At 49.7% G+C, this 20,273-nt stretch overlaps 7 protein-coding genes across 7 annotated transcripts, besides 2 other annotated features; 5 read left to right on the forward strand and 2 right to left on the reverse strand.

Annotated features, from left to right (window-relative positions):
• Positions 1-82: 82 nt before the first annotated feature.
• Positions 83-1,538, reverse strand: PENARI_c002G05373 (uncharacterized protein; the record flags this gene model as incomplete). Its single annotated transcript, XM_022627510.1, has 2 exons — positions 83-1,169; positions 1,246-1,538. The coding sequence occupies 2 exons, from the start codon at positions 1,536-1,538 to the stop codon at positions 83-85; spliced, it is 1,380 nt and encodes a 459-aa protein (XP_022492939.1).
• A 1,467-nt stretch (positions 1,539-3,005) lies between these two features.
• Positions 3,006-3,021: a sequence feature (Short protein (PENARI_c002G08638, OGE57356.1) was converted to a misc_feature.).
• Positions 3,022-3,080: 59 nt separating this feature from the next.
• Positions 3,081-3,127: a sequence feature (Short protein (PENARI_c002G08638, OGE57356.1) was converted to a misc_feature.).
• An 819-nt stretch (positions 3,128-3,946) lies between these two features.
• Positions 3,947-5,508, forward strand: PENARI_c002G03037 (pheromone receptor; the record flags this gene model as incomplete). Its single annotated transcript, XM_022627341.1, has 2 exons — positions 3,947-4,502; positions 4,577-5,508. The coding sequence occupies 2 exons, from the start codon at positions 3,947-3,949 to the stop codon at positions 5,506-5,508; spliced, it is 1,488 nt and encodes a 495-aa protein (XP_022492745.1).
• A 701-nt stretch (positions 5,509-6,209) lies between these two features.
• PENARI_c002G00372 (single-stranded DNA-binding protein) lies at positions 6,210-7,126 on the reverse strand (the record flags this gene model as incomplete). Its single annotated transcript, XM_022627157.1, has 3 exons — positions 6,210-6,265; positions 6,324-6,412; positions 6,834-7,126. The coding sequence occupies 3 exons, from the start codon at positions 7,124-7,126 to the stop codon at positions 6,210-6,212; spliced, it is 438 nt and encodes a 145-aa protein (XP_022492642.1).
• Positions 7,127-8,606: 1,480 nt separating this feature from the next.
• On the forward strand, positions 8,607-12,188 carry PENARI_c002G09623 (TMEM198/TM7SF3 family protein; the record flags this gene model as incomplete). The annotated part of the gene is made up of 2 exons (XM_022627804.1): positions 8,607-9,516; positions 9,571-12,188. 2 exons carry the CDS (start codon positions 8,607-8,609, stop codon positions 12,186-12,188), a joined length of 3,528 nt encoding a protein of 1,175 aa, XP_022492498.1.
• Positions 12,189-12,395: 207 nt separating this feature from the next.
• PENARI_c002G02264 (ERF4 family protein) lies at positions 12,396-15,386 on the forward strand (the record flags this gene model as incomplete). Its single annotated transcript, XM_022627290.1, has 3 exons — positions 12,396-12,404; positions 12,466-12,585; positions 14,334-15,386. The coding sequence occupies 3 exons, from the start codon at positions 12,396-12,398 to the stop codon at positions 15,384-15,386; spliced, it is 1,182 nt and encodes a 393-aa protein (XP_022492656.1).
• Positions 15,387-16,225: 839 nt separating this feature from the next.
• Positions 16,226-17,691, forward strand: PENARI_c002G08268 (AP-2 complex subunit mu; the record flags this gene model as incomplete). Its single annotated transcript, XM_022627714.1, has 2 exons — positions 16,226-17,625; positions 17,685-17,691. 2 exons carry the CDS (start codon positions 16,226-16,228, stop codon positions 17,689-17,691), a joined length of 1,407 nt encoding a protein of 468 aa, XP_022492465.1.
• A 1,752-nt stretch (positions 17,692-19,443) lies between these two features.
• On the forward strand, positions 19,444-20,214 carry PENARI_c002G02429 (FMN-binding negative transcriptional regulator; the record flags this gene model as incomplete). The annotated part of the gene is made up of 1 exon (XM_022627302.1): positions 19,444-20,214. One exon carries the CDS (start codon positions 19,444-19,446, stop codon positions 20,212-20,214), a length of 771 nt encoding a protein of 256 aa, XP_022492587.1.
• Positions 20,215-20,273: the final 59 nt, after the last annotated feature.

Below are 20,273 nucleotides of genomic sequence, written 5' to 3' on the forward strand. Positions count from 1 at the left end.
TCAAGTAGTTCCCGAGATATACAAACGCCACCCACCCATCCCATCCCCCAAACCCAGACACCAGAAACAACAAAAGTCCGACTCAATCCCCCTCCCCAACCCCAGAACCATTAACCTTCCCCCCAACCCTCCTCTGCACACCAGCAGCAACCTGCCGATGCAAGCCAGCCTGCGCTCCAACCCCTGCCCCAACAACCCCACCCTTCCCCTTCGACCGCTCTCTCCTCGAACCAGACTTCCTTGGCATAAATATGCGCCGCACACTATCCAAACACCCAGAAATAATCCGACCAGGCAAAGCAACAACAGACAAGAAAACCTGCGCAGGAATCACGACACAAGCACAAACCCAATCAACAAGAATAACGGCATACCCAGCGCGTCGCGACGCACTCGCTCTCTGCGCAGCAGCGGCCAACGAAACCGCATCCCGCGCCTTCGCTTCGAGCTGGAGTAACCGCTGATCGGTCTGCAGGGTTGACACCGCCGTGCGCTTTTCATACCGGCGCACAGCGCGATTCAGAGCGTCGATATCTGGTTGGATTGAGCGGCGGGTTTCGGCTATTGCTTGGGTGAGCAGGGATGGGGAGTCGGGGTGGTCTTGTTGTTGTTTGAGAGAGAGGTTTCCAGCTCCGATTCCAGCCCCGGCATGTTGGGATTGATTCTGCGATTGGAGACGCGCGGCTGCCGTCTCGGCAATATGCGCTTCCAGCTCTTCGAGCCGTTTTGTTACATCTTGGATTGTGCTTTGGTCTACTGTATCGCGCGGATCTGATTCTGCGTCGGAGACTATTCTTTGCAGGTGGATTGTGCGGGATTGGACTAGTCTTAGGAGGTGGGCGACTGGGCGGACTTCGGAGGCTAGGAGGAAGATTGTTAGGTTGTAGTTTGATACTAGGCCTTCGGAGGGGCGGGAGAGGCTTGAGCGGATGCCGTGTAGGAGCCAGGTTCCTATTATTGGGAAGATGAAGCAGGAAGCTAGGGCGGCGAGTTCGTGGATTTGGAGTTCTTTGCTTGCTGCGGCTGCTGATTTTTGCTGTTGGTGTCGGTGGTCCTGGTGCGGCTGTTCTGGATTATCTGGGGATTTGGCCACGGCTTCATCCTCGAATGTGGTTGGATCGGAAAGTCCACTTTCTTTGCGGATTGCTTGGGTTGAGCGATACCAATCCCTGTTGGAGTTAGTCTCTGTGTACTTTTGTGACGTTATGCGGGGCAAGGGTGGTATACCAAGGCAACCTCACAGACCAGTTGAGGAAGATCGCAGCCAACACCAACAAGGTCACATCGGTCACGAAGGAGCTACCATTTTGGAAGAAGATGCCCGCGATCGCTGGCAGCAGGGCGAGTCCCAGGGGCGCTGAATGCCAATGGGATTCCTCTAGGGGCTGTTCTTCGGTTACACGCGGTAGAAAGAGGCCATCGGTTGATGAACGGATGGAGTTCCGGGCTTCGGAGAGTGAGTCTGATAATGTCGAGTTTCGACGCTGCCATTCGGCTTGCGATAAGCGGCGGTTCAAGGGGGACGGGGGTTCAGCCATGGCATTTGGATTGATGTGACAAGGAATGAAGGTGAAAGGTGCATTTCTTGGAGTAGAATTGCTTTTTTTTCCCCAGCCGAGGCCAGGTGTGATTCAGGACCAAACCGGTTCGTAGATCGGTGATCGGAGATCTGCTGTGCCCGGTTCTTTGTGTTAGCCTATTTTATAATTAATGTGATGCTTATGATGTACGTATTCATAACGCAATACGATAGAACCCTGCTTACAAGTCAAATAAAGTCCACGAACGCTACGTTACATAGATACGTCAACTTCTATGATGATATTCACAGTCTCCACACTCCCCGCGTCATTAAAATTCGGCTCGCATCCGGTAAAGGCGCATGCTAAGGCAATAAGGCAACCAAATCCAATCTCAGAAGCGTTCCGAGGTTCCTGTAGGGCTTAGTTACTGTACACGCTTAGTAAACGGAACAGATGGAAGAATAGAGGTCTTAAAAAAGCTCAACAAAATCCATTACATTCACTTGCGTGTAGTCTGCCATGTGGAATAAGCGAACCTTTCTTTCCAAACGACTGGAGGCCTAGTTCCTGATGGTGTATTTACCTCAAAGTGGTTGTAAAAAAGATCCCAGAAGCTAATTACTGTATATAGCTGAGGCTTACCAGGTAGGTACAGGCACTACAAGGCTTATTACACAGTAATGAGACCCGACGTCTTCCGAGGTTGGGCTTAATCTTTAAGCTGTATAGTACTTCCAGCCCCTGGGGCACAGGGTCCTATACTTCCCCCTTCGGCGTCCTTTATTGTTTGCGTGGGAGTCAAGCAGCATCTACCTACCGAGAGACTTCAAAATCACATGAACTATCTTTGCCGCCCATGATCTTTAACACGAGTAAGTCTCCCAAAATAGTGTTTGCTAGATTCTCGCTTATGACTATTAGCCACGACTGGGTTGCTATTCAACCGGATTCATCATATGCATTTGATTACTCGTGGAGTTTTGCATCTCGTAAGGCTTCGAAAGAGAAACTCTATTTAGGCTTACCTCTTATCTTATTGCTTTCGTCACGAAATTTGCCGCTCCTAAATATGGTCAGTCTAGTTGCCATTTCTCAGCCTCTAACCAGCTCTCAGGGTGATACTATATTCTATAAAATTATGTAGACGATCGATAAGATTCTATATCTAAGATCCACTCTTGATTCAATGGCCTATAGCGCCTTTTTGACCCTAGAACTCCCTATAACTTGGTAGGGTCTGCGTCTCTCCGCATTTGGCACTCTTGTCCTAGCTAGGAAAAGCTGTTAAATGCGACATCAGACAAAGCGCCCTGTCTAAGCCTTTATGGTTCTCTCTTATCCTTAACGATCAAGATCTACCGCTTTTAAGTATAGCTAGAGTGATTACCTCCAATCAATCTTATTGCAGCGTTTTGGATAAACACCCTACAGTCGTTCTTATAGGTTAATTACTCTCGAACGTATACCTCGATGATAATAACCATGCAGCTATTTGAGAGTGAGTCTGAGCTCGCCGGATGCCTAAGGTTCTGTCGATACTAATTATTCTCATAAAAGCTAAGCCGGAGCGTTATGAGCGTGAAAATGCTAACGAGCAATCCTAGAATGCGACATCCCACTATTACAATTGGCATAGGCATCTCGATGACGGGCGTTAGCTAAATAATGGTACTATGAGTATGGATGATGTGATAATATTTTCCGTCACTAGATAGATTCAAAATCTAAACTCTAGCCCTTTTCATGTATTTGTGATATGGAGGGCTCAGAAATGGTACGTTGGCGGGTATTGTATTCACCCGAGGTCGAGAATCTGGACAAACTACCAACCTTCCACCTTCAACATCCTTTAGATTCTGAGTTCTAGTTCAAGGGCTAGACTCCAGATATCAATGGACCAGATGAACTGTCCCACGCCGATCCGCCCTTTCACGAGGCAGGGAATGTCACGGATGGCGCCGGGGGGAATGCGAATAAAGCCCCGGCTCTATTGAGTCCCAAATGCGGACTGGTCCCCCATCTCATTGGCATCAACATATCACTTCTCTTTATTCAGCTGTGATGCTTTGTTTATTGAACCGCATAGCCTTTCAATGGTTATGTTCTTCTTTATGTCGCAAATGGGTCTCGAAAATCTGTCTTTTGCCTTGCAACCCATACATTCTTCAGGTCACCCTCATGTCTTGACCTCCATCTCCACACTGAATCAACTCTCCTGATTCTGGTTCTCGCTATTCGGCTCTCAATTAGACACAGAATCTCAATTACCTATCAGCTAGATATAGTTTGGCTTCGAGGATGGGTTGAACTCGTCCATCTTCCTCTTTCCTTTCATTTCTTTTCCTTGATCAATCGCTAGGAATTCGTGGTTATTTATGAGATTCGAAGTGCTAGAAGGCTCTTTTCCTTCTATATCGACCGACATGGACCCTACTAAGCGCCATCCATTGGCCGTGGGCCTGCCAATTCTGTCATTCTTCTCTATCACACTCGGCATCCCGCCGCTGCTTTTACATGCAAAGAACCGCAATTTCCCTGCAACAAGTCTGGTATCCTGGTCAATTCTGCTTAACCTTTTTAACATCATCAATGCCTTGACTTGGCCAAACGACGACGTGGACTCCTGGTGGGATGGTGCCGGCCTCTGCGATATCGAACTCAAGTTCATGGTCGCCGGCTATGTCGGCGTCCCAGGATCCCTGATGTGCATCTTCCGTTCTCTAGCAATTGTACTGGACACTGATCGGGCGACATTGGTCCCAAGCAAGGGCCAACGCTGGCGCAATCGATTCATGGACATGTTGTTCTGCGTGGTGGTCCCAGTCATTGCAATGGTCACCCACATCGTCTGGCAGAAGAGTCGATACTTGCTATACTCCATCTCAGGATGTGTAAACGACTTTGACGAGAGCTGGGTCAGCCTCGTACTGGCATTCATCTGGCCACCGGTAGTCTGCCTCGCCGCAGCGTACTACTGCTGTAAGCATCCCAATCATCCGATCTATACTTCCCGCACCCTCAATTCATCCCAACTAACCACAACCAAAACCCAGGCCTGGTCCTCTTCCGCATCCACAAATACCGCAGCGACTTCGCTAACATCGTCCGCGCATCCAGCAGCAACCTCAGTAAATCGCGCTTCCTCCGCCTCTTCTTCCTAGCCCTCTCAATGTTAATCTGCATCCTCCCACTGCAAGCCTACGTCGTCTACGCAGACATCCACCTCTCCTTCCCCTGGCACCCCTACTCCTGGAATAGAATCCACAATGGAAACTGGTCCACAATCAACAAAGTCGCCACCTACGGCGTCGTCTTCTTCGACCGCTGGACCCCAGTCGCATCGGGCTTCATGATCTTCATCTTCTTCGGCTTCGGCCGTGACGCTACCCGCATGTATCGCACCACCTGCTGGTATCTAGGGTTGGGATATTGTTTCCCCAGTCTCACCGCGCCGACAGATTCAAACGCCACCCCTCTCCACCCCCATACCAACGGCCATGTCTCTACATCTACAACCCTCGTCGAGACGATTAGCTCCAAGGCGAGGTCTTTCTTCTCTAGACCTAAGAGCATGCACATGCATCAGCATCAACGTGAACACCAACAGCATAGGGGTGTATTCAATTCAACACGCGGTACCTACAATGATCTCGAAAAGGGCGCCGCCCAGCCATCCCATCTGACTTCCGCCCATAGTACATGCAGTACCCACGAAGCAGCCAAGAAGACCTTCTGGGATAAGTTCCCATTCTCTCTGTTCCGTCATCAGTTTGCCAGGCACGAATCTGATGCGACTTTGCTGGACGATCTCTCTGTTCCGTCGCACTCGCGTACTGTTTCAACCAATGCTTGGGCTGGAAGTTTGCGTGGTAGTCGGGATTACTCGGCTGGGCCTTCTTCTGCTTCCTCGCCGCCGCCGCCGCATCAGCAGAGTTACATTCATGTAAAGCAGGTTATTAGCCAACAGAGTGAGATTCAGGTTTGAGGTGCGTGGCTTGAATTGAGTAAGGATGGGTAGATGAGTATTGGTTTAATGACTTATGCTTGTCTCTGCTTGTCTTTCGTCTGGTCCTTTGTACATCGGGTTCGGCGGTTTCCTGGTATTAACTTTGTACTTAACATAACATATTTATGAGATTTGAATGACTTCTCTTTGAATTTTGTGCTTGATGATTGTAGGACCTAGGGCTTGGTGGAGATTTTGTAGATATATTTAGCTTGTAAAAGCTGCAAACCGATGAGTTAGGGTTGGTTTACTCATCAGCATCTGGGCAAGTAGTGTTATACATGGAAAGCCTTGATGCAAATATCTCAATTGACCACACGCGGCAGTAATACCGTCTCCCCTGCCACGCTATCACCGTATCTCATATAGGCCCTTCCAAAAAGAAGCTCTAATATTCCGTCTCACAACTACACGCAGAACCAAAGACGGCACAACGAAGTACATTCAGGATATACAAGTACAAGATAGTCACAAAGCCCAAAAAGAAGAGCCATCAACCCGGCCAGCTCGAAACGGCGTAAACACCAGGACCATAAGCATCCATCGCTAGCACAAACATGCTACATTCGGACACGCCGTGACACATAGATACACACCGTCTCCACGTATTCTATTGAGTCGAGGACCCGTACCAGACCAACAGAAACCTGATTTAAGACATTATCAAAGTTACAACGTATCTACTGTTGAGATTCCTGGTCGGCGTTGAAGGGGCGCTTAAGGACCTCAATATATCCTGCAACAGAATAAATTAGACTTGGATGTTGGGGGATAAATGGTGGATGGAGACATACGCTGAATAACGTTCAAGCTGGTGCGGGACTTGCCCTCGGCGTCGTCGTAGGTGCGGAGGCTGGCATCACCCTCGACGAGGACGAGTGTTCTGCAGAAGCAAGGCGTGTTAGTTGGTCTGGTCTGGTCTGTGTGGTAAATGTCGGTGACAGGGCTGGGTGCGCGCGGATTGAGTATGTCCATATCTCCAATTGAACCCCAACCTCGTCCACACCGTAGAAATCAAATGCCAGAAAGAAGGTCTGCTAGGGTTGTTCGCTCGTCTGCAGGCGGGTTGCTATGTCGAAGCTCATGTACCGAACAGATTCGTTCATGCAATCCTCATGCGCCATGTACAATGTTCCATGCACAGCCGCCCAAGCTTAAGCTCAAGCTATCTCCAAGCACAGGAATCGAGCCATGCATGCAGACCGACACAATCCGCGAACAGTAACCAGCCACCGACAAAATGATAACCCGATTCCCGTAATTGTAATCCTAACAAGCCATCCAGATAAAACAAATCCACTTACCCCTTGGTCATGCTAAGCAGATAATCACGGTGGGGACCCTCGGGAGCAAAGCTGGTAATGCGGAACCAGCTGGTCTGACGGTTATCGCGGGGGCCGTGGGAAGAGCCGACAACGTATTTGATAACTTCCTGACCGGAGGCAGTAGCCTGCAGCTCGGGGTCGGCGCCGAGGCGGCCGGTGACGGTCAGACGGGCGAGGGCGTGGGCGGGCGAGGAGCTGAAGGCACGGGCGGTCTGGGTGGCCGTCTTGGCCATGCGCAGGCCAGGGCGGAGGGAGTTAAGGAATGACGACATTGTGTGTTGGAGTGGATGGGCTTGTGTTGGCTGGTGCTGGACTGTGATGAGGTTGAGACGCGACGTTCGCGACGGGTCATGTGACCATTAGATCTGCCCCTTTACGAGTTGGACTATTTGGGTTATATTGGATATTGGACACAGATTAGGATTGATATGATTTGTTTTATTACTCCGTGCGTAGGAATGGGTATGGAATTGGAGTTGGCCTTGGTTAGGTTTGGTTCTTGTACTGTATGGGTGAGCTCTCCATATAACATCACCCCAGCTCGCCCAGGGGCTCGGAAAATGACAGCTGCAACGTTGTGAACCCAACGACAGGGAAAGACAGAAACCAATGTGAAGTCGAGCTGGGACCAGATTGGAATCAGACAAGGCGCCAATGCAACTGCCAACATCACTGCCAGTCTCGACCACGACCCGAGAGAAAAAAAAACAGGACCATAAGCTTTAACTCCTCACACCATCACCGCCGAATGTCCCGCGTTGACAACTGTCCATGTATAACTGTGCATACACCAACTGGAAGAAGTAACCGATAGGCAGATCAACAGGCGCTATCCCAAAGGAGCAGCATATGCTGCGAGAACGCGCGCTGATTGAGCGAGAGAGATTAAGATAGCTGTTGTCTCAGATGCATTACCGGCTCCTTGCTTCTCTCCAAAGTCAATTAGCGGCCCGACCACGTCGAGCTGCAGGGCATCAACAATGGCTTAGCAGGGGTAAGGCCTAGCTACAGGGTCTGCCGGACAAAGGTGGAAGTTGTAAGTATTGGCGTGGGCGACTGGATAGATCGACTGGCGAACCCCTAGTTACGGCGCCACCCGAGCTCGAGGGCCTGTTCCTATGTCTGCTCACCGGACTTGGAATTGTAAATTACGGTGAGTCCATTCTGCATTCTGAATTTGAACTCGTAGCTGTTATGACAGATCAATTCCATTCCGTTGATCTTGGTATGAGTCAATATCAAATACACTGTGCACGTCCATGTACTCCGTACTACGTAAGTATAGCGCTAATATTATCTCGGCTCCCCTGAACAGGAATATTCGCCGAGCTAAGACCACCGAGTCCACTCGTAGGAAGATCTTTGCTGGAGCTTGCAATCTCATTTGACTGCGAGGGACGCCAATGCCAGCCGATCCTTGCTAGATCGGCCACATTCGCGATCGGTGGGACCAATGTACAGTAGAGAGTAAACTAGTCAACTCGCGTGGATTATCCATTTAATTCTTTTATTGTAAAATAAAATCTCAAATATGCAAACAAATTAGACCTGGCCCCGCGTGGAATGGCTGGGGCTACTTTTATTGATTTTCCTGCTTCGACTCTCTTCATATACATCCCAATTATCCCAATAATTAATACGCACGTCGCTAATTCTGCTGTCGCGTGGGATATGTGCCTGTCCCTATAACACCTGTGCGACTCATCTCTGGAGTTCCGAGCATTTCGCGTTTCATCGCATTTCACAGTAACCATGAGGTGGTCTGTGTGCTTCACATTGATTCTGTCCCTGCTGTTTGTGGCAGGGACATTAGCTGCCCCAGCTCAGGGCCTGGGACGCGAGATAAAGGCAAGACAGGAAACGGATTCAGATCAAGCGGGAGAGAGTACATCCAGCGAGGCGTCGACAGCAACACAAACAGATGCATCAACAACTGCATCGACATCAACATCAACATCAGCAACTACCACGGCCACTGGTACGGGTACGGCTACCACGACGAACACCGCATCAACAACTGCTTCGGCCGCTGAAGCTACCTCGACCGTCCCCTCACTCGATGGAGCCACTGCCGCTTCCCAGCAAGAGGCGGCTGATTCGGCAAGGCCAACATACTCGGGCGGACTCCCTATCAAGCCGGTAATCACGCCAGCATGGGGAGTTGGAGGATTTATACTTCTGGTTCTGGGAGTAATCCTCGCTTTCGTTGGCGTCCGCAAACAATGGGTCCAAATCTTCCTCTCAACGGCGTTCCTCACTGCGCTGGGCGTCACCGTCCTCATTGTATACGTGATGAGTCCATCCGTGAGTAATGCTGTGCAGGGCGGTTATGTCGTAGCCGTCTTCTTCACTGGTGCCGTCTTTGGTGGTCTCTCTCTCGTTTTCAAAGAGATCTGTGAAGGATTGGGCTGTCTCCTGGGCGGCTTCTGTCTCAGCATGTGGTTCCTCGCCTTGAAATCTGGTGGCCTTTTGACCGAAAATGGTCCTAGAACTGGCATGATCGTCGCGTTTTCGGTTGGGTTTTATTGTCTGTCGTTCAGCCATTACACGCGTCCGTACGGCCTAATAGGATGCTCGTCTTTCTCTGGTGCGACGGCATTGGTTTTGGGCATTGACTGCTTTAGCAGAGCTGGATTGAAAGAATTCTGGCTGTATATCTGGGGTAAGTCCACAGATGATTGTTGATGAAAGGTGACTGATTGGCTGACTTGTCAAGGATTGAACCAAAATATCTTCCCGCTCAAGACTGATACTTACCCGGTCACCCGCAATATCCGTGTTGAGCTTGCCGTAACGATTATTGTCAGTGTCCTAGGTGTTATTTCGCAGATTAGGCTGTGGAAGGTCATTAAGGAGCGCAGAGCTAAGGAAGAAGACGAGCGTAAAGAGCATGAGCGGAAGATTGAGGAAGAGGATGCTGAAGCCGGTCGACAGTTGGAAGAGAAGAACATCCGGGAACGTGCCAAATGGGAAATGACGTACGGCAATGGCCACGACGGCAAGACCGTCTCGGTATCCGAAACGGCTGTTGGCGAAGACTCGCGGCGCGGCTCAGATGCTTTCACATCTTATAACAACGACAAGGATGGCGGCATTGAGCTTAACGAGATACAGAGTCCCGAGGCTGGAGCCGATAGCGAGAAGAACGGCACTGAAGCTCGGGAACTTGAGACAGTGAGAGAGGAGGATGCTCAGGAATCGCCTGAGCAAGGAAAGCCGCAAGGGCCCGAGGAGGAGAACGCCGACTCCAAGGCCAGACCCGAGACGCCTATTGTTACCCATGTCCTCGGCGAGGACATTGACAATTCTTCTGAAAACGGGGCAGACATTGGCTCGGAGGTTGGGACACCACGCTCAAAACGCTTGTCTGGGAAAGAGCTGTTGGACAGGCTCTCCTGGCGGAACAGCACTGGCATGAAGGTCAGTTCCCAGTCTGAGGAGGCTTTGGTGGTTCAGAATGACGCTTCTTCCTCTGTGTATGGCGTGGTGGATGATGTGGATGATCTCCAGGAGGTGAGCGTGGGTTGTCCCAGTATCACATCGGATGTCCACGGGCGTGTTGAGGAGAGCCCTATGCAAGAAACCATTCTGTCCGAGAATTTGCCAGAGAAGCGTACTGTTGAGATAAAGAGCAAGTCAACTGCTGGCTCGCAGGCTGTCCATGAGAGCACCGCTCAAGAAGCTGGGCTTGCCCTGGATACAGGCGCAACAGAGCGTCAATATGCACAGAAAAACATTGTGGAAGAGACTGTTTCCAGCAAGGTTGATTCTCGGGTTTCTGAGGAAGCTGGACTCGGCGTTGTCACGGGTGCATCAATTCAGAACGATGCCGGTAAAGTGGTTACCGACGAAGCCGTTGCAAGCAAAACTACTCAGCTAGCGACTACTGCTGAAACCGTTCCTCGAACTCCCATTGAAAGCACTATTGCAAGCCCTCCAGACAGGACTGTATTGTCTGTCATGTCTGACCCACTTCAATCGCCAGATACGCCTGCGACGGATGTTCAGAGCGACATTACAGATGCACCAGAAACCCAGAAGAGAAAAACCGCGGCACTGGAGCGGCCATCCCAGAAGGATGCCAGGGTTGAAACTGTGCAAGCGAGCGAGGCTCAGCCTACAGTCGACACCGCCGAAGAGCAAGTCATTCCCAAACCAATGGAGAAGGTCAAGAAGCAGAAGGTCATCAAGAAACTGGATGCTTCAACAATCAAATCGCTCCCTGAGCAAACATCCAGAATCATCCATTCTTATCGCACAAACGAATGGGCCAAGCATCTGGCAGATGCCGACACTCCTGAGATGGAGCCCATTGAATTCGGCATTGAGCCTGAAGTAGAAGGATCTAATGAAGTGCAGGAAACTGCCGCCTTTGTGGATGTCGACGGTCTTCTACAGACGCCTCTTAATGCTCAACCACCTCCAGCTGTGAACAGGACTGAATCATATGAGGTGGAAGCTCATCAACCTGCTGCTATTCCATCGGTGCCTTCGCCCGAGGTGCCTCGATCCAAGTTAAAAAACAGTCTCAGAAAAGCTATCCAAAACCCGCTCCCGCGCAACGCCTCGACTGGCTCGGTGAACATGCTGCGATCATCCTCTGGCCAACTACCACACACTCAAGAAGGACAGGCAGGATTACGCAGCGCCTCAACCCCGTTCCTGACCCTCACTGCCCCCGAAACCAAGGAGGCAGAACAATCACCAAAATGGAACGGCCCACCTCCCCTCCTCGCCGTCCGTGAGGACATGGTCCGAAACCGCATGTCATCCACATCCCTTCGCTACGATCCTTGGGCATCCCGAAACCAATCCCGCCAATCCTTCAACGACTTCTCCCCCATCTCACCCATCTCTCCACCTCTCTCAGTCCCCGAAGAAAGGGACGAGGACATCGAACAAGGCCCACCACGCGACGAAGACGACATCCCTCTATCCAAACGACGCACCATGCTCCAGCGCCAAACCATGCAATCCCCATACGCAGCCAGCATCCACAGCATCGAAGCTCCATCCCCGGTCCAATCATCCCCTCCAAGCGCAGAGCTAAACAGACCTGCTTCGAGAATGGCAGCATGGCGCCAATCAGTCCGCGAGGAAATCACCGACAAGCGTGATCCCCTTGCTCTCCCTCCCCAGTCCCCGCCTAATGGTGGTGCCGTGAGCCCCGATCGACCGCACAGCAGTCTATGGGGCTCTGTGCAGCAGATGCGGGATGTCTCGTCGAACCAGCTTGACAGCGCCGTTGCCAATGGCATGCAGCGTGGTAGCATGACGGATTTGCATCGTCAGGCTATGCGTCGCATGCAGGCTTCTGCGAATAAAAAGCTGTAGTGATGATGGTTCTTCACCCCTCTTCTTGATTTGATACCCATTTATTTTTGGTTGCTTTCGGCGTTGATATTGTTGTTATGCTGTCTGATATGAGTTATGAATTGCTTACATAGAGTCACAGGCCATGAGTCTGTTGACACCATCATATATAATCATGTAATTAATCCTATAACTTAGTCAAATCTTACTCAAATTGGATGCTTCTTGATGCAAATTGTAGAGAGCTGGCTAAGTGTTTATTTAGTTGGTTGGGAGAGATAGACTACATTTTCAATAGTCAGAGCATTTAGGCTTCAAGTTCAAGTCTGAGCCTAGTCGATTCACTGCTGATATGGAGCAGGCTAAAGAGGATATTAGCGCGGGCAAACTTGGTGTAGCTCATTACGAGGAGCCAAAGGTGTAGATATCCCAAAGCAGTGTTTGGATTTAGCATCAAATTCAGAAGCCGCTTTCTCTGATGCAGTCACCCGTACCGGACTCGCCGGTTGATATCCCGTCCACGCTCGACCACGGCCGTCTAGATAGGAATCGAGTGACAGACGGATATAGCTGTGACGTGATCTTGTCTAGAGGAGCTTCTTCCTCGTTGATGAGGTAGATTGCGATTTCCTCCGCTCGTGCCCTTAGTGCTTTAGACACGTCGTGACGGGCGTGTATTTTAGGGGAGATTTCTGCGGCTAGGCTAAGACTATGCTGGGCTTCACTGAGATATTTGTTTTCACAGTCAACGCTGATTGTATCGGTCGCCTTCTTCTTTGCTGTTTACTGCTGTAAACGTGCTCTTCTTTCTGCAGCCATGTTGGATAATCATGGAAGTCGAATACAGACTAGAATGGCAGGTCCGAGAACTCTTGCATGTCCCGTGTTGGTGATGAAACAAGGAAATGCTGTCACTTTGGACTTCGGGGTGATCTTTGCGGGCCAGGAGTCTTATTACTGCTAGTTCAAGGGTAAGACAGGGCACAACTCCCGTATAGCAGGCTGCAGACATCCTCGAAGTCTCACAAGCATTGATGAAGACGGGGGATCTGCCCTGTGAGATCTCCCACTGGCGCTTCACTCCCAAGGTCTTCAATCAAAATAGTTACGTTCGAAATAGGATTTTCTCCGCCCAAATCAAGGAATGAGGCTCGTGGGCCACATTCGTAGGCAAGATAATGCGTGATGTCGGTTATTTCTGGCGAAAGTAGTTGCCAATTATTCTTGTCTCTTGGGTCGTGTTGCCAAAATTGAAGAGCCAGAAATAAGGAGTGCCAGCGGTCCTCGGTGGAATATCGATGTCACTTCTAATATAAGTCAACGATCGTTAACACTAATGTAAGTTACCGTATAAGTTACATGTAGTAGTAAAGATGTAAGGGAGAAATACATTTTCATTTTAGAGGAGTCGCCTTAGGTATGGCGATCTATGTGCTTTTAAGGTTATATAGCTGCAGTTGCTTTCCGCCAAGGTAACTTATTGAATGAACTAGTACCTGTATCACCCAAAGTGGTGGCCAATGCATACCGTTAAAGTCAATGGCTTGGTGTATAACATTGTAGTCTTCAGCCTGATCTTTATATAGAAGCCAGGGTATCAATAGCAGTCCTGGAAGTGGTATAGCTCTCCAATTTGTGACTTAGGTCTATGTAGGTCTTGACCGACTCCCGAGACTTAGGCTGAAATCCAATGAGACCTCTACAGACCATTGTCTAATGCAGCTGTTAGCGTTTGTCTGCATACTACCCAATTGAGATCGAGGATGAAACAAGGGATTCCGGTGGATTCATCACAGTGAAACCGGGGAGTGTGCAGGGATGCCTTAAGAGCTAGACTTGTCCGGTAGTTATACATGAAGGATTCCGCCTCACTTTGACTCAAATTTGAAGCTCTAGAACATTCACAATTTCTAATCTTCTAATCTTTTAATCTTTTAATCTTCTCTCTATTTCTCCATTCTTTACGCTCGTTGATACTCCGTATGTTGGAGACTTTTCCCGCCGATCTCCATCTCCGCCTTTCTCCTTTCTCTCCTCAAAACGGCGTCATTCACATCCCACCGGAGATCCCAATCGAGGGAGGCTGATCAATCCTTAACCATCCGTTCCTCCAATCGCGCCCCCGTGGAGGCAACTCCATCATTCGCTCGCGCGCAGCGGCGACAGTGCGTCCCAATCTCTGGCCCGCCGTCGCTCATTCTCCGCCCATCAGCCGTCCGCCTTGCAAACCCAGTCAATCACGTCCCACGAATAACCCCAATAACCGTCCCAGCATACCAATCCGACGAGAGCCTTCCCCTAGGACACGGCCATACAAGAGACGCCTACCCACTCCTTAGCGTCCCCGAGCGACGGCGCAGCCGCCTAACACCATCCCCAAGCAGCCTGCTCGTCGAGCGCAGCCAAGGCGAGACAGAAAGCGGCCGAACAAGCATCGCCTTACCACCCCGACATCGTCGCAGCGAACACTTGTCCCCAACAGATATGGTAGCCGCATTCGCAGGCAGCGCCGCAAGGGAGACCGAGAACCTGCGGCCACCCGAGGCCGTTCATTTGACGCAGGATGGAACTCGTCGCCGCGATGATCTCTCCCCCCGCCACGCCCAGTCGACAACCTCCCTCCGCTCTCAATCGCAGATTGCCTCCGTACCTTCAAATACGGGCCAGCCGCCCGCCGATGTCGCCGAAGAGCTAGCATGGGGCCCGGCGCACCCCTGCTTCCCCCATCTCAACCCGCATGTCCCGATCGGATCGCATGAGCATACGACAACGCGTGTGATTCGTATCCGACGAGACTGGATGATCAAGGGTGATCTGGCGCCGACGTTTTCAAATCTTTATCCTGAGATCCTGGACCCGTTACTTTCTGAGCAGGAATTCCGGAAAGTGATTGCCACTGTCAACGATGGTATCATCAAGGCGTTTGATCCGTTCAGTTTCCGGAATTTGTTTGACGGTGCGGTTGGCTTATTGACCGGCTGGGTTTGGGATGATCTCAATGCCCCTGGGGCTAAGAGTCAACTGCAGCATGTTGAGTCTTGGTTGGAGAAGTGGAACCAGGAGGTTGGGGCTAAGGATGGTGTTCATATTTGGAGTCTACGTCGGACGGCTTATATGTCGCTTGATATCCAGATCCCTGATCCCAAGGTTGGCATCGTGCCCAGTGAGGCACCCTCTGCTCCTAATACCAGGCCTAGTACTGGTATTGGTGGGGTTTGAGTGTGTATTGCGTTTGCGCACGCTGTCTTCTCCATTCGATTCTCTTTCTTTGATTGTACATGTTTGTAATTTGTTACATTTCCCCTGGACCTCTGCATGATATCCAACCCCCAGCAGTTTTCTTTTTCCGGATCCTTACCCTTCTTCTCTACATCTTTGGGCTTGATATTTTCTTAATTGTTTGTTCTGATACCTTTGGGATTTTTCCTGTCATTTTTGTCTACATACTATCTCATCTTTGAGGGTGCCTTGCCCCAGTTTACTATATCATTTGATCTGGCCTTGTCCATATCTGGCCGCTTCACTGGACTCTCACATGTTGGAGTTTCTCATCTTCCGGAAAACTTATATGATAATTCTTAGATTAATTGGTACCTTTCGGGGGATGCAATTTCGCAGCCCTGGGTTTCCATTACTTCGGAAATAATAACTTCATATAGTCTAATTCTCTGATTTTCCCACGTAAATATTCCTTCCAGAGAGTTCTAGCCGACCTATGTCAGACTCTGTAAACTTTATCAGTCGGAAAAAAAGAACCTGTATTGAATCCAGTGATTCGGGGTGGTTCATGTCGAATATACATTTTTTTCCTTTTTTTCTCACTATGCATTCTGCATTCATATGCCAAGTACCTCGTATAGATACCATATCAGGCTCTAGAGATAATAGAAAAGCAAATGAACCCACCGAGATTGAGTAAAATACATCAATATCTACTAGATTGTCCAAATAAGGCCAACCTCCTTTCCAGGGTTATACTCCAGGCGGTGTCGATCCACCCCCCACCCCCATTCCCTAAGCTCCAACTCTCATCCACTTGACTTCACCACACACGCACCATGCTCTCAGGGATTCTCATATTCAACCAGAAGGGTGAGAACCTCATCTTTCGCGCCTTCCGCAGCGACTGTCGCCCGCGCCTGGCCGACATCTTCCGCATCCAGGTCATCTCCAACCCGCAGGTCCGCTCCCCGATCCTGACCCTGGGCTCGACGACATTCAGCCATGTCAAGCACGAGAATATCTACTTGGTAGCAGTGACAAAGAGCAATGCCAATGCCGCGCTGGTCTTCGAGTTTCTCTACCGGCTGGTAATGCTGGGCAAGAGCTATTTTGGGAAATTCGACGAGGAGGCCGTCAAGAACAATTTTGTCCTGATTTACGAGCTGCTCGATGGTAAGCCAATCCCACTTTATCCCAATAACCCAGCTAAAGCAACCTCTAACAATGGCTTCTTTCACTTCCCAGAAATCCTCGACTTTGGCTACCCCCAAAACACCGATCCCGACACCCTGAAAATGTACATCACAACCGAAGGCGTGAAATCCGCCATCGCCAACAACCCCACCGACTCCTCCAGAATCACCCAACAAGCAACAGGCGCCCTCTCCTGGCGTCGCTCCGACATAAAATACCGCAAAAACGAAGCCTTCGTTGACGTTATCGAAGACGTAAACCTCCTAATGTCCGCAACAGGCACGGTCCTCCGCGCCGACGTCAACGGCCAAATCGTCATGCGCGCCTATCTATCCGGAACCCCTGAATGCAAATTCGGCCTAAACGACCGTCTCCTCCTGGACTCCGGCGAATCCTCAGGTCCCAGCAGCAGCCGCGGTGGTGGCAACGGACTTGGCACATCAAAGGCAACGCGCGCAGCAGCAGGCTCGGTCACACTGGAAGACTGCCAATTCCACCAGTGCGTGAAGCTAGGCCGATTCGACGCAGACCGGATTATCTCCTTCGTGCCGCCGGACGGCGAGTTCGAGCTGATGCGGTATCGCGCGACGGAGAATGTCAATTTGCCGTTTAAGGTGCACCCGATTGTGCGGGAGATTGGTACGACAAAGGTTGAATATAGTGTGGCCATCAAGGCGAATTACAGCTCCAAACTGTTTGCTACGAATGTTGTTATTCGTATCCCGACACCGCTTAATACGGCTAAGACTACTGAGCGGACGAGTCAGGGGCGCGCGAAGTATGAACCTGAGCAGAACAATATTGTTTGGAAAATTGCGCGGTTTTCTGGGCAGAGTGAGTTTGTGCTCAATGCTGAGGCGACGCTTACGTCTATGACGCATCAAAAGGCTTGGAGTCGGCCGCCGCTTAGTCTTTCTTTTTCGCTGCTTATGTTTACTTCTTCTGGTTTGCTTGTGCGGTATCTTAAGGTCTTTGAGAAGAATAACTATTCTTCAGTTAAGTGGGTGCGGTATATGACTCGTGCCGGGAGTTATGAGATTCGGTACGTCGTTTGATATACAAAACCAACTTGGCAGCGCTCCTACTAACTCGATTGTCTAGTTTCTGATTGTGTCGGCTGTTCGAATGTGTTAATATCAACCACACTGTCTAGTGTCATTCTTCTTTTTTCATTTTTCTTGCTCATTTGCACAAGGCAGGGTGCTTGGCGTTAGGTGGACCATACATACATACCTTGATACATATTGGAATTCATTTGCATCCAATGCTTCCTTTCCTTGGTGTGACTGCAGATGGAAATATTGTAACCAATAACCGTTGGTGAAAGGACAAGGAGAAGTAAATTCTTGCTAACATAATATGACAGAATAGCCCAATCTACTACTCAAACTATATAATCGATTTCTTTGAATGGAGATTCTCTAGAACATATTGGGAACAATCTGGCGACGATTGGGGCTCGGAAGCACTGAAATGTTCGTCCCGAGAAGTTTCGTCAAGAGCCAGTCGACACATCTTCAGTCATTGTTTGCAATTGGGCAATAAACCTGGCTAACTTGGTCTGCAATTCAATGGGACTGCTGCGAACATAGTTGTTATCGAGATCTTCATGGCAATGTCCATGCGTGATTGATATCTGGGGTCGGCCTTTGGTCATTGTTAGCTGGCAGTATCCTCTTGTGATGACGGGGAGGATGTGGCAATGGATGTCTCGTAAATCATAATGTCTCGTAAATAAATGCTAGGCTGTTCCTGAAATCTGTCTACTACTAACTTAGGGAAAGACAAGTCAAGGCTTTTGTTTTCTGCAGAGCTACGTCGAAAACATCGAGACGTTGAATAGCGCGCCAATACTTGAGGATCGTAGAGAAACAGGCCGATTAAAGAGTGATACTAGAAATGCACATTTAGGTAGTTAACATAAGTTGCCCTCAACGAGGCTGGCTTGACCCCAAATGGAAGTTGTGGACGTAATGTAGGGAGCTTCGATAGGTGGGCGCCGTTTTCCTTTTGAAATGGCATGAAACTGTGGAATATCATGGATATAGTTCAATTAAGTATGTTCGATTCGATCAGCCCCGGGGTCCTGAGTCGTAACTCACTTCTGAAACGGAAACCTCGCCGCACCTTGCCAATCCAATATCCCCATTGAAAAGGTAGGTGAAGCGTTCTTGCCTTACAGATTTAGGCCAAGTCGTCCATCAGTCGTCGGTGGTGAGTAACCAAAAGAGGAAGTTATTTAGAGTGGGACTGGGCTTTTCCTAAAGCAGAAGTAAACTTGCGTGGGTCCAGTCTCGACTGCAAGGCTACATGTATGTAGTGCATTTCCGCCGCGTTTAAATACAAATTGATACTGTCGGCTTGATGAGCCTACACGGATTGCTAGACCGACTGACGATGCGACCAATACCGCGGCATACGCCAAATTGCGCAAGGAAATTGGTTATATCTTATCGTCAATTCAACATTTGGCTTCTATATCTACAAGATCCCTTTCTCTGGGGTGTGGGTCTCCGATACTGGCACCAAAGCTAGAGTTGCACGGCGCCTGTGACCTAGATAACAGAAAAGCTGAATGAGCCGTCCGAGAAAGTGGTGGACTTTATAGGGATTTATTCATTCCGTACATATTCAACTGCATATTAATTTGATTGCCGTTATCATAGGGTTTAGGTCGGATCTCGACACAACTTCCTCTTTCGGCCAGTTTGCCTCCACCAACCAAGTGGCGGCTCGGCCAGCTGAGCCAATCAAATCCGCACCAACTATAAGCTCATGGTAAGTTACTCGATTATAAGCATCAAAAGGTTCCCACTGGAAGATAATTGCAATCTCTTTCAATCTCTCCAAGATCACAACTATGTATCTCCGAGCCGTCCACGCCGAACCATCCATCAAGGTTCTTTTCGACTTCATCAAAGAGAACCCCCTGGGAATCCTCACGACGGCCATTCCTTCACCCTCATATCCTTTCTTACAGTCCAGCCATATCCCATGGGTCCTTGATACCATCAGCGATGACCCTGATGCATCCGTGAAAGGCCGTCTACGAGGCCATATGGCCCGACAAAACCCACAAGCGAAAGCCATAATCGAGGCCGCTTCAACCTCGTCCACACGCAAAATACAACAGGATGTGATGATCCTGTTCACGGGCCCTCATCATCACTATGTTACCCCCAAGTTCTACACCGAGACGAAACCGGCCACTGGGAAGGTTGTGCCGACGTGGAACTATGCCGCTGCTCAGGTTTATGGCAAGGCTACTATCTACTATGACTCTTCGTCGGAGGAGACGTCCCAGTACCTGTCGCAGCAGATCCATGACTTATCTCATCTTTGTGAGACTTCCATTATGGGACACACTGACCAGGAAGGGAAGCCGGGCCCTTGGAATGTCTCTGATGCCCCGGACCGTTATATTGATATCATGAAGAAGAATATCATTGGGATTGAGGTGTCGATCGAAAGCATTGGAGGCAAGTTTAAGATGAGTCAGGAGATGGGGGAGAAAGACCGTGAGGGCATTATTGATGGGTTTAGCAATCTGGGGTCGGATGTTGGAAACCACTTGGCTGGTACGATCAAGGAGCGCGGCGAGATGAAAGATGCAGCGAAGATGAAGCAATGATTTGACCTGTTGGCATCTTTCTACTTTTGCTAGAAATATAACAATTCAGTAGATTAACA

The sequence above is a fragment of the Penicillium arizonense genome, assembly GCF_001773325.1.
Source record: "Penicillium arizonense strain CBS 141311 chromosome Unknown PENARI_contig002, whole genome shotgun sequence".
NCBI lineage: Eukaryota > Fungi > Ascomycota > Eurotiomycetes > Eurotiales > Aspergillaceae > Penicillium > Penicillium arizonense.